At 49.9% G+C, this 12,106-nt stretch overlaps 1 protein-coding gene across 13 annotated transcripts in view; it reads right to left on the bottom strand.

The window, feature by feature from the left end:
* The window catches only part of PACS2 (phosphofurin acidic cluster sorting protein 2), a 238,099-nt gene that overhangs the window by 43,452 nt on the left and 182,541 nt on the right, over positions 1-12,106 (bottom strand). For 9 of the 13 annotated variants that reach the window (XM_038765667.1, XM_038765666.1, XM_038765673.1 and 6 more), the window contains 4 exons: positions 8,562-8,716; positions 4,806-4,916; positions 2,853-2,961; positions 784-816 (listed from right to left, as the gene is read on the bottom strand). In XM_038765667.1, coding sequence (XP_038621595.1) covers positions 784-816; positions 2,853-2,961; positions 4,806-4,916; positions 8,562-8,716 — 408 coding nt within the window. The remainder of the gene's footprint in view (positions 1-783; positions 817-2,852; positions 2,962-4,805; positions 4,917-8,561; positions 8,717-12,106) is intronic. The other 4 variants (XM_038765675.1, XM_038765674.1, XM_038765671.1 and 1 more) reach the window with 1 other exon arrangement.

Consider the following 12,106-nt stretch of genomic DNA (forward strand, 5'->3'; position numbering starts at 1 on the left):
CGCTTTGCACCCAAACTAGAAAAGGGGTGGAGGAACTGGAGTCATCTAAGATCCCTAAATTCGGTTTAAATTTAAGCCTTTTTCGGGGCCCACCTTTAGCAGCGTCCCTTCTTGACTGAACCAACCCTCAAAGTGGGGCTCTTTGACTTTACCCCTGAGCCTCTGGCTCCTGGAATCCAACCCTGCGGCTCAAAACCACAGTCTCTACGGGCTCATGTAGAGGAGGGGGGGATATGGAGAGGACGAAAGTTTTGCCCTCCCAGGTGGTTCAGAGGAGAAAAGATAGGAAACGCCTTGAATGGAAATCCGATTTCCAACTCCCAACGGGTCTTGGAGTTACAGGCGCGGGACTCAGGTGAACAGACACCTTCCCCTTCCCAGTTCCAACGGCCGGGATGGTGCCCTCACTGAGTCACTTCTTTTTCCATTTTTCACACTCTAAAGGTTCTACTGTCCACAAAACCGCTCTTCCGAATTCCTATTAACCTTTCAGAGGATTTGCAGGTAGTATTTTATTTTCTTTAAATAAAGCTGAATTGGGGGCCTTACTTTAGTAGACCACAGGGTGCCCAGTTAGCGGCAATCTAAAATGCCAGGTAAAATACGGAGCTGCCTGGGACCAGAAGGTCAGAAGCAGCAAGGAAGAGATGGAATTTGGAGCACAATTCAGGCAGCCCAGCCCTGCCCCAACTGTTAAACAAGACGTAAAAGACCAGCCGGGGAAACAAACCGAGGAACGGCGGGGGGGTGGGGAGGGAAACGGAAACCTAGAGAGACTGATACCTTAAAGTAAAATCAAAATGAAAGCTCTTTTTCCTTTTCAGAAAGCCACCAAGAGAAAAAATACACGCACGTTATTACACTTGAAAGAGAGTGACTCATTCGATTAGGACACATTAAAAAGGCCCGGCTTTCTGGTGTCCTTGCCCCCACTCCCCGAGTAGCAGGATCCTCCAGGGATGTTAAATTGGGCGGGGAGGGGCACCTGACAGCATTCTCGGGGATAAGGTATTTCCCCTGATCTTATCTACAATCAGCAGTCGATACATGTCTGAAGGTAATGTTTCTAGAGACCAAAAGCAACATATTTTTAGAGAGAAATATGAGAATTCTTGACCAGGGAGTTTGGAGGTGGTGTAGAGGAGAAAAGAGGAGGGGCAGGGGACTCTCTTTCTTCCCACCCACCCACCCACCCCCACACACTACCCTGGCCTCAGAATATTTAGGAAGTGGGGTGGGGGGCGTAGAGGGAGCTAGGGTGAAGCCACCTTTCTCCCCAAATGCAAATGAGAGAAAAAGAGAGAGGCACTGAGAGCAGAAAACTGGACGGAGTCTGTCTGCTAGTTAACCCTCCAATAAACAAAAATGGAATTAAGATGTGTTGGGGTTTTTCCCCCTTTCTCGGGGATTCAGATTCTCCCCGTCTCGCCCCCCAAGCATTGCAAATCGGGGCAATTGGAAACTAAGTGCAATGCAGGGCACTTCAGGGCATGGGGCGGTCATCCCAACCAGGGACTTTCCAGGTTATCTAAGCAAAAAAGATGTGGCGGGGATGGGGTTGGTGCGAATTCTGTTTTCTAAAGCTAAGGGATTCGTACCAAAATTCGAGGAACAAACAATGAACCGGTCCGGTCGACCAAGTGACTGTTGGCTCGTTGTGGGCAGGGAATATGTCTGTTTATTGTTAGAGTCTACTCTCCCAAGCGCTTAGTACAGTGCTCTGCACACACACACTGACTGACTGCTGGGGCTCTAGGGCCCGGGATGGGCCCGAGAGCTCTGTCTGTCCGTCTGTCCGTTCATCCATCCATCCATCCAGCTGGTATTCCCAAGGGATGGTGCCACTTCCTAAAGGAAAGCAGGGTGCAGAGCTGCCCTTGTGCCACCCTTGAGCCACTCCTAGCGCTGCCAAAGCAGAGCTGATCGGCAACGTAAGGGAAGACCCAACAAATGAGGCCTCGAGGAGTTCAGGAGGGATTGGGTAGGGGGGGAAAACCTACAGCTGCACTGGGATTCGGCATCAAATCCTCCTCGGGAGCTCTTTGGTTCTCCTTGGAGGGGAGGCAGTGGGAAGTGCTTTGCACATAGTAAGCACTTAATAAATGCCATTAAAAAAAAAAAAGGTGTTCTGACGTGCCCTGTCTGCTAAGGGCTGGGTCACCCTGGGGGACATGCCCTCCAAGACTAACAGCTCTATACTGTATCATACGCTCCCAAGCACTTAGTACAGTGCTCTGCACACCGAGAGCGCCTAATAAATATGACTGACTGAATGAACTGCTCTAAAACTCCTTTCTCCACAACTTGGGAAGAGAAAACAGCCTAAACTCTGGGATGTGCCTGTGTCCAGCGATCCGGGGAAGAACTAACTATTCAAGAAAGGAGGTTCGCTTGCTCCCAGAAATGACCTATCATGAGAAGAGGGAATGGTTAGCGGAGGATTATTTTCCGCCATTCACCCAGAGCTAGAAGGGTCCTGCAGAAAATTACAGGACTTTCCCCAGCCACTAAAAAACCCCCTTCATCTCGGCCTTTGTTAGCACGGGCCCACACATGACTCTGTGAGGGATTCGTGGCTATCCTAAGGACAGAAATCAGGGAGCAGGGAATACGACTGCTGTCTTGATTAATGCCAAGGATTTTCATCCTCATCGGAGAGGCAGCCAAACCCAGGGCACATTCCTTCGGAGGAGCTATGGGGTTGGCCCTGCCAACCTTAGGCGGTCAGTTAAGTGTTCGCAGGACTCAAGCCGGTTTGTGCGTTTTAAGACAACGTGGCATTGGCCCCGCTCGTCGCGTTTTACCCCAAGCCCTGTTTCTCGAGTCGGAGGTAACGAAACCACATCTTTTACCTCTTCTGCTTGTAGGTCAGCATGGCTTCTGCGATCGGGAGCTGGTGGGCAAAGTTGGCCCCCTGTATATACTGTGTTATTCTGGACACAATATCTGGACTTTCTTGTACTGCGTGGGAAAGAAAACAAACAGGGGAGCAGAATGAGGATCTTTCCTCAGTAGAAAAGGACCATGAAAGGGTATTTCTGATCAGTGAGTCAATAAGATAAATAACAGGAATAGCACGGAATGTGGGATGCCAGCCCAGCCGGACCTGCAGATGAAATTCCTAAACTTGAGAAAGTTTAATGTCATACTCCAGCAGTGAGTAGTCGATTAATCCAAAGGGGAGCCGCATTATGAGGGCTACCTTTCCAATGGGAACTGGTAGGGTGGGAGGAAGAGGAGACGAGGAAGAGGCCAGAGAGGGGCAGGGGCAGTGCGTGAAGAAAGTTTAGCGAGGTCTTTGTTTAGCTTTAGTTTAGCGAGGGGCTTTGTTCGCTAGCTCTTCTTGCTCCTGGGACCTCTGGAGCCCTCTGAGGCATCCTTCGCCTTGAGGTGAGTTCTAATTCCGGTTCCACCGCTTGTCTGTGTGACCTTGGGTAAGTCACTTCTCTTCTCTGGGTCTCAGTTACCTCATCTGTAAAATGGGGATTAAGACTGTGAGCCCCATGTGGGACACGGACTTTGTCCAACCTGATTACTTTGTATCTACCCCAGCGCTTAGAACACTGCCTGGCATAGAGTAAGCGCTTAACAGATACCGTAAAAAAAGGTGAAAAGAGCACAGGGCTGGGAGTCAGAGGATCAGGGTTCTAATCTCGGACTTTGGACTTTGCCTCAGTCTCTCCGTCTGTAAAATAGGGGTTCAATACCTGTTTTCCCTCCCACTCAGACTGTGAGCTAATTACGGGTCACTGTCCAACCTATTTATCTTGTATGTACCCCAGTGCTTAGTACAGTGCTTGGCACACAGTAAATGCTTAACAAGCATTATAAACACCACTAGAGAAGCAGCATGGCTCAGTGGAAAGAGCCCGGGCTTTGGAGTCAGAGGTCATGGGTTCAAATCCCATCTCCGCCAACTGTCAGCTGTGTGACTCTGGGCAAGTCACTTCACCTCTCTGGGCCTCGGTTACCTCATCTGGAAAACGGGATTAAGATTGTGAGCCCCATGTGGGACAACCTGATCACCCTGTATCCCCCCAGCGCTTAGAACAGTGCTTTGCACAGAATAAGCGCTTAGCAAATACTATCATTATTATTTTTATTAGAGGAAGACGACAGTAGGAACCTGAGTAAAGTTTAAAGTCAACTTAGCTTCCAAACACAACAGAGGAGATTTTCAGGTGGATTTTCAGAAAAGCAGTGTATCCTAGTGGAAAGACCACACGCCTGGGAGTCCCAGGACCTGGCTTCTAACATTGGCTCGCCACTTGCCTGTTGCGTATCCTGGGGCAAGTCATTCAACTTCCCTGGGCCTCAGTTTCCTCATCTGTAAAACACAGACTCAATACCTGTTCTCCTTTCTACTTAGGCGGGGCGGGGCCTGTGTCTGATCTGATAATCTTGTAGCAAGTGTTTAGCATAGTGTTGGGCACAGAGTAAGCGCTTAGGTATCATCATTATTATCAATCTCAGTAATATCACTGTCCAGGTGCTTATCAGTGGGGGAAATTTTGAGTTGGGAATGCCAATTTCTCCTAATGAAGAGTGGACAATAGAGAGGAGGTGAGATGTTGGAAAAATAAATGCAGGAATAAGAAATTAAAACCTAGAGGAAGTAAAGTGTTAAAGCCGTTACAGGGGTTTCTGTACAGGGGACCCCGAAGCAAAAGTGAGACAGCTTTGAAGAGTCACAAAACTAAGCCAGCATTTTAAAAATCAAATTTCTTGTTCCTTTCTAGTCCACCAAATTTAAGGCATTCAAATCTTTGGTTCAAATATCTTAAGACATGGAAATCTCTTCTTACCAGTGGTCTGTGCTTCAAGTTTGTTGAAGAGATCTCGCCAGGCTAGGTCTTGAAAGAAATTATTGTACCTATAATCAACAGAGCCCAGGTATTTGGCCACTGGATGAGAACCTAGGAAAGAAAGAGAGTGAGGCCCCGGCTAGTTAACAAATGCAAAATCAAACTGCTCTTGCAGATGGTTGAAAAAGCAAACTGCCATCACAATTCCAATTCTAGACGGTATTCTTCTTTAGGCAATTACCACCAAGTCATTTTAGGTAGTCGGGGGGCTTTCTGAAGTCGAAGTTCATGCTATGTCACCTCCAGGTGAGTTTTAGGAAGCACGGGAGCCAAAGGCTCCTGAACTCTCAAAGTCCATTAAGTCTTCCAGCTACCCGGGCGTTCCTTTCAGCATTTTGTGGGAGGAGGTTTGCAGCCCCGCCAATCAGTCAACCGATCAATGGTATTTATTGAGCACTTACTGTGTGCAGATCACTGTACTAAGTGATAGTACAATATAACCGAGATAGTGAGCTTACAATCTAGAGGGGAGCTTACAGTCTAGAGGGGAATGCTGGAGAAAAGGGGGGATAAACCACACTTTTGATGACTACGCACAAAAATGTTGCCAGGACTAGATTTTCGTCCAAACTATAGTTGCCGACAAACACTTTGTGCAACAAAATGTGGCCTCCAAAGCAGCGTGGCTTAGTGGAAAGAGCACGGGCTTGGGAGTCAGTGGTCGTGGGTTCTAACCCCGGCTCCACCTCTTGTCAGCTGTGTGACTCTGGGCAAGTCACTTCACTTCTCTGGGCCTCAGTTATCTCATCTAGAAAATGGGGATTAAGCCTGTGAGCCCCACGTGGGACAACTTGATTACCTTGAATCTACCCCAGTGCTCAGAACAGTACTTGGCACTTAGTAAGCGCTTAACAAATACCAACAATTATTATTATTATTACTACTATTATCTTGCTGAAGGGAGAGAAGGAGCCTCCTCCACTGTTGTCAGCTGCACGGCCCCGCCTCCGTCCTCTGCCCCAGGCAGCAGTCCCCTAGACGGTAAGCTCATTGCGGGCAGGGAATGTGTCTGTTTATTGTTCTGCCGTCCTCTCCCAAGAGCTTAGTACAGTGCTCTGGACACAGTAAGCATCCAATAAATACAACGGACTGACTGGCAGAGATGGAGGGAGGAGAATTTATGGCAATAATGAGCGGCGAATGGGAAGTAGAGGAATAAGGGATGGGAGGTTGAAATCAAGTCATCCTGGCTCTGGCCGTAGGAATGAGCTACAATAGCTTGGCTAAAGAGATCGCCCTTTCTAATCGATCAATCCATCAATAGCACTATTTATTTTGTCATTTATTCTCCCCCTCCTACTTCACTTTGCTGGTCATCTACTACAACCCAGCCCACACACTCTGCTTCTAATGCCAACCTACTCACTGTACCTCCATCTCATCTACCTCGGTGATGACCCCCTGTCCCACGTTCTGCCTCTGGCCTGGAATTCCCACCCTCTTCATACCCCTCATCTTCAAAGCCCTCCTAAAAATCACACCTCCTCCAAGAGGCCTTCCCTGACTAATCCCTCAATCCCCCCCCCACCCGCTACCCACCCTCCTTTCTGTGTTACTTACGCACTTGGGTCTGTACCCCTTAAGCAGTTTGATTCTCACCCCACCCCCCCAGGCCCACAGAAATTATGTACATATTGATCAATCATATTTCTTGAGTGTTTACTGTATTACTTTATTGAGTGTTTATCTCCCCCTTCTAGACTGTGAGCCCGTTGTTGGGTAAGGACCGTCTCTATATGTTGCCAACTTGTACTTCCCAAGCACTTACTACAGTGCTCTGCACACAGTAAGTGCTCAATAAATATGATTGAATGAATGAATGTATGCTGAGCACTGTACGAAGCACTTGGGAGAGTGCAATATAACAGAGTTGGGAGACACGCTCCCTGCCCATAAGGAGCTTATGGTCTAGAGGGGGAGACAGACATTAATATAAATAAATAAATGGTGGCTATGGACATAAACGCTGTGGGGCTGAGGGAGGGGTGAATAAAGGGTACAAATCCAAGTGCAGGGGTGATGCAGAAGGGAGTGGGAGAAGGGGAAGGGAGGGCTTAGTCAGGGAAGGCCTCCTGGAGGAGATGGGCTTTTAATAAGTTTGGAATAAGTTTAGACTGTGAGCCCATTTTAGACTGTGAGCCCACTGTTGGGAAGGGACTGTCTCTATATGTTGCCAACTTGTACTTCCCAAGTGCTTAGTACAGTGCTCTGCACACAGTCAGCGCTCAATAAATACGATTGACTGATTGATTGATTGACTGAAGGCGGGGAGAGTGATCGCCTGTCAGGCACCAAAAGGGAGGGCATTCCAGGCCAGAGGCAGGAGGGGAAGAGAAGTCGGGGGCTAAACAGACGAGACCGATGTATAGTGAGGAGGCCTCCATTAGAGGAGTGAAATGTCTGGGTTGGGTTATAGTACGAAATTAGCGAGGTAGGTAGGAGGGGGCAAAGTGATTGAGTGCTTTAAAGCCGACGGAAAGGCGTTTCTGTAAGCCTTATTCTATATTCTGCCATTTCCCCTATCTGTAATTTATTTTAATGTCTGCCTCCCTCTCTAGACTGTAAGCTCCTTGTGGGAGGAGAGCATATCTACCAACTTTATTGTAGTTAACTCTCCCAAGTGCTTAGTACAGTGCTATGCACACAGTAAGTGCTTAATGAATGTCATTGATTTACTGATTGTTTGACTGAAGGCTTCCCTGGAGGACGTGTGATCTCAGAAGGGCTTTGAAGATGCCACCTGTCAGATACGGAGGGGGAGGGATGCCACTTCACACCATCCTAGCCTGGTATCCCGGAAGTTATCAGGGCACAGAAATATTTCCACTTCCAGTAGAGATTCCCCATCTCAGGAGCCTAGAAACTTGCTAATGGAACATTTCTGGATCTTAACCCTACCCTTAGAATTCGTACCAAGACTGTAAGCTCCTTGTGGGAGGAGAGCATATCTACCAACTTTATTGTAGTTCACTCTCCCAAGTGCTTAGTACAGTGCTATGCACACAGTAAGTGCTTAATAAATGTCACTGACTGACTGACTGTTTGACTGAAGGCTTCCCTGGAGGACGTGTGATCTCAGAAGGGCTTTGAAGATGTCACCTGTCAGATACGGAGGGGGAGGGATGCCACTTCACACCATCCTAGCCTGGTATTCCGGAAGTTATCAGGGCACAGAAATATTTCCACTTCCAGTAGAGATTCCCCATCTCAGGAGCCTAGAAACTTGCTCATGGAACATTTCTGGATCTTAACCCTACCCTTAGAATTCGTACCATCCAACAGAGCTTACGGATTGTGTTTGGTTTCTCAAGACTGGACCGGTGTCAATGTGGTTTCCCTCTGGACTGTAAGCTCCCTCAAGACTGTAAGCTCCTTCGGACAGGGAACACGTCTACCTAAATCTGTTATATCGTACTCTCCCGGGCGTTTAGTACAGTGCTGTGCCCACGGAAGGCACCCGGTAAATTAGCTTGAGTGACTGACTGATTTCTGACTTGGCAGGTGAGAAAGAATGTTGTTTTTATTCATTTTATTCCGGTCATCTCTCTCATCAGGGAGGAAATGCTAAGGGAACGCATTTTATGGGCTGGAAGATTTTTAGAAATCCCAAAGGCAAATCTGTTTTCCCCTCCAAATCACCGACTTCCACGCACCCCTGAACATGCCCCCGCTGTCGGAGTCTGGTTTCTCTGTTACCTAATGGGATGATCAGAAACCTCATGTAGCCGAGCCAGTCCGGTGTCCTGTGAGACAGCTGATCCACAAAGAGCCTGAGGACGGCACTGAGATAGTTCTGAGCTCCCGCCACCGCGATCTTCACCGGATTTGGAGGTTGAGAATTGCAATTACAGCTGCAACACACAAAGAAAAGGGAAGGGAGGGCCCGGGTTCTAGTCCTGGCTCTGCCACTTGCCTGCCTTTCGGCCTTGGGCAAGTCACTTCACATCTCAGGGCCTCAGTTTCATCATCTGTAAGATGGAGAATCAATGCCTGTTCTCCCTCCCGCTTAGACCGTGAGCCCTATGTAGGGCAGGGACTGTGTCCATCCGGATGATCTTCATTCATTCATTCAATCGTGTTTATTGAGCGCTTACTATGTGCAGAGCACTGTACTAAGCGCTCGGCAACATATACAGACGGTCCCTACCCGACAGCGGGCTCACAGTCTAGAAGGAGGCGGGGGAAGAGACAACAAAACATATTAACAAAATAAAATAAATAGCTATCCCAGTGCTTAATACAATGCTTGGCACATAGTAAGCACTTAATGGGTACCATTATTATTGTTATGAGAAGCAGCATGGCTCAGTGGAAGGAGCCCGGGCTTGGGAGCCCTCCCATGCTAGTTGACTGTTCGCTCCCCTCCCCAGGTATCTCTGCTCCCTGACCCCCCTTAACTGGCCCACCCTACTCCAGCTCTTAATAGTTTGTATCTGCTCTCTGTGGCATCATTGTTTGCCAATACTATTATTGCCATAGCATATTGATTGCTCAACTACACCCTGTGATGCCATCGCCTACTTTTATCATTGCTACTGTTTTATTGCTTCTGCATCTCAATTGTTAACCCCCCGCGGTACTGTCACTCGCCCTGCTGACCTCACTATGAACTTTCAGTTCCCTTGCTCCCAACTGCCATTCCCATTCCTCACCTTCCCCTTCCCCTCTCCCACCCAGCTGTTTCCCTCCCTCTCACCCACCAAGACCGCTCCCCCTCAACCCCTACCAAGGATTCCTCTGTACCAGCGCAGGTCCTCCGCTTCTCCCTCCCAGCCCCCCCTCCTCCCCTTCTCCCCGTCCCCACCCCATCCCAGTTCTCCTTTCCCATCGCCACCCCCCCTTCCCACTCTCCCCGCCCAGGCCCCCGCCAACTCATCCCAATCCAAACCCTCCCCACCCCTCGCACCCTTCCCCCTCCCTCCCCACCCTCGACAGCTGATGCCAAGTGTGGCCTCTGGAACCCCCGCTCCGTTTTAAGTAAGATCCCTTTCATCCTGGACCTTTTCCTTTCCAGTTCTCTATTCCTCCTCGCCCTAACTGAAACATGGCTGTCGCCGGACGACACGGTCTCTTCTGCTGCTCTCTGCAGTGCAGGCCTCTTCTTCTCCCACTCCCCCAGACTCACCGGAAAAGGAGGAGGTGTCGGTTTCCTTCTCGCCCCCCAATGTCGCTTTCGCACTATCCCTCCTCCCCCTTCCCTTTCCTTCCCTTCCTTTGAAGCCCACATTATTCGCCTTTACCACCCCCTCCAGATTCTTGTAGCCGTCATCTACCGCCCTCCGGGCCCCACTTCCAACTTCTTTAACGACTTTGACCCCTTCCTCACATTCCTTCTCTCCTTCTCCATGCCCACTCTGATCCTCGGAGACTTCAATATCCACATGGATATCCCTAACGACTCCTCTGCCGCCCGCCTTCTATCTCTCCTTGACGCTGCCAACCTCTTCCTCCACCCCACCTCACCCACTCACCAACTTGGTCATACCCTCGACCTCATCATCTCCTACCGCTGCACTGTGTCCACCCTCACCAACTCTGTGATCCCTCTCTCTGATCATAATCTTCTCACCTGCCTCCTCACTCACACTCCTTTCCCCTGTAAATCCGTATTACTCCCTCACAGAGATCTCCGCTCTCTGGACCCCACCCATCTTTCGGAGCGCCTCACACCCCACCTCGCCGCCCTCTCCTCTCTACCCAGTCTTGATGATCAGATTACTGCTCTCAACTCTACCCTTTCTACTCAGCTAGACTCGCTCGCTCCCCTTTCCCTTCGCCGCTCTCGCACCACTAACCCACAGCCCTGGATCACTGCCACTGTCCGCCTCCTTTGCTCTTATGCTCGAGCTGCTGAACGCTGCTGGCGAAAGTCTAAACACCATGCCAACCTCGTTCACTTCAAGTTTATCCTTTCCTGCCTTAACTCAGCCCTCTCTTCTGCCAGACAAAACTATTTCTCCTCCCTTATTGACACCCATGCCCATCACCCCCGCCAGCTCTTCCGTACATTCAACTCCCTTCTCAGGCCCCCGGTTCCTCCCCCTCCTCCTTCCCTCATCCCCAACGATCTGGCCTCCTACTTCATTAACAAAATTAAATCCATCAGGTCCGACCTCCACAAAGTCTCTTCCCCCCTTTCTCCAACCCCCCGGCTCTCAACACTCTCTGCTACTCTCCCATCCTTCCCAGCGGTATCCTCAGAGGAACTCTCCTCCCTCCTCTCAAGTGCTACTCCGGCCACCTGTGCTTCTGACCCCATTCCCTCTTATCTTATGAAATCTCTCGCTCCATCCCTTCTCCCCTCCTTAACTTCCATCTTCAACCGCTCACTCTCCACTGGTTCCTTCCCCTCTGCCTTCAAACATGCCCATGTCTCTCCCATCCTAAAAAAACCCTCTCTTGACCCCACCTCACCTTCTAGTTATCGTCCCATATCCCTCCTACCATTCCTTTCCAAACTCCTTGAACGAGTTGTCTACACGCGCTGCCTAGAATTCCTCAACAACAACTCTCTCCTCGACCCCCTCCAGTCTGGCTTCCGTCCCCTTCATTCCACGGAAACTGCGCTCTCAAAGGTCACCAATGACCTCCTGCTTGCCAAATCCAACGGCTCATACTCTGTCCTAATCCTCCTCGACCTCTCAGCTGCCTTTGACACTGTGGACCACCCCCTTCTCCTCAACACGTTATCTGACCTTGGCTTCACAGACTCCGTCCTCTCCTGGTTCTCCTCTTATCTCTCCGGTCGTTCTTTCTCAGTCTCTTTTGCAGGCTCCTCCTCCCCCTCCCATCCTCTTACTGTGGGGGTTCCCCAAGGTTCAGTGCTTGGTCCCCTTCTGTTCTCAATCTACACTCACTCCCTTGGTGACCTCATTCGCTCCCACGGCTTCAACTATCATCTCTACGCTGATGACACCCAGATCTACATCTCTGCCCCTGCTCTCTCCCCCTCCCTCCAGGCTCGCATCTCCTCCTGCCTTCAGAACATCTCCATCTGGATGTCCGCCCGCCACCTAAAGCTCAACATGTCAAAGACTGAGCTCCTTGTCTTCCCTCCCAAACCTTGTCCTCTCCCTGACTTTCCCATCTCTGTTGACGGCACTACCATCCTTCCCGTCTCACAAGCCCGCAACCTTGGTGTCATCCTCGACTCCGCTCTCTCATTCACCCCTCACATCCAAGCCGTCACCAAAACCTGCCGGTCTCAGCTCCGCAACATTGCCAAGATCCGCCCTTTCCTC

This window comes from Tachyglossus aculeatus, chromosome 23, assembly GCF_015852505.1.
Source record: "Tachyglossus aculeatus isolate mTacAcu1 chromosome 23, mTacAcu1.pri, whole genome shotgun sequence".
NCBI lineage: Eukaryota > Metazoa > Chordata > Mammalia > Monotremata > Tachyglossidae > Tachyglossus > Tachyglossus aculeatus.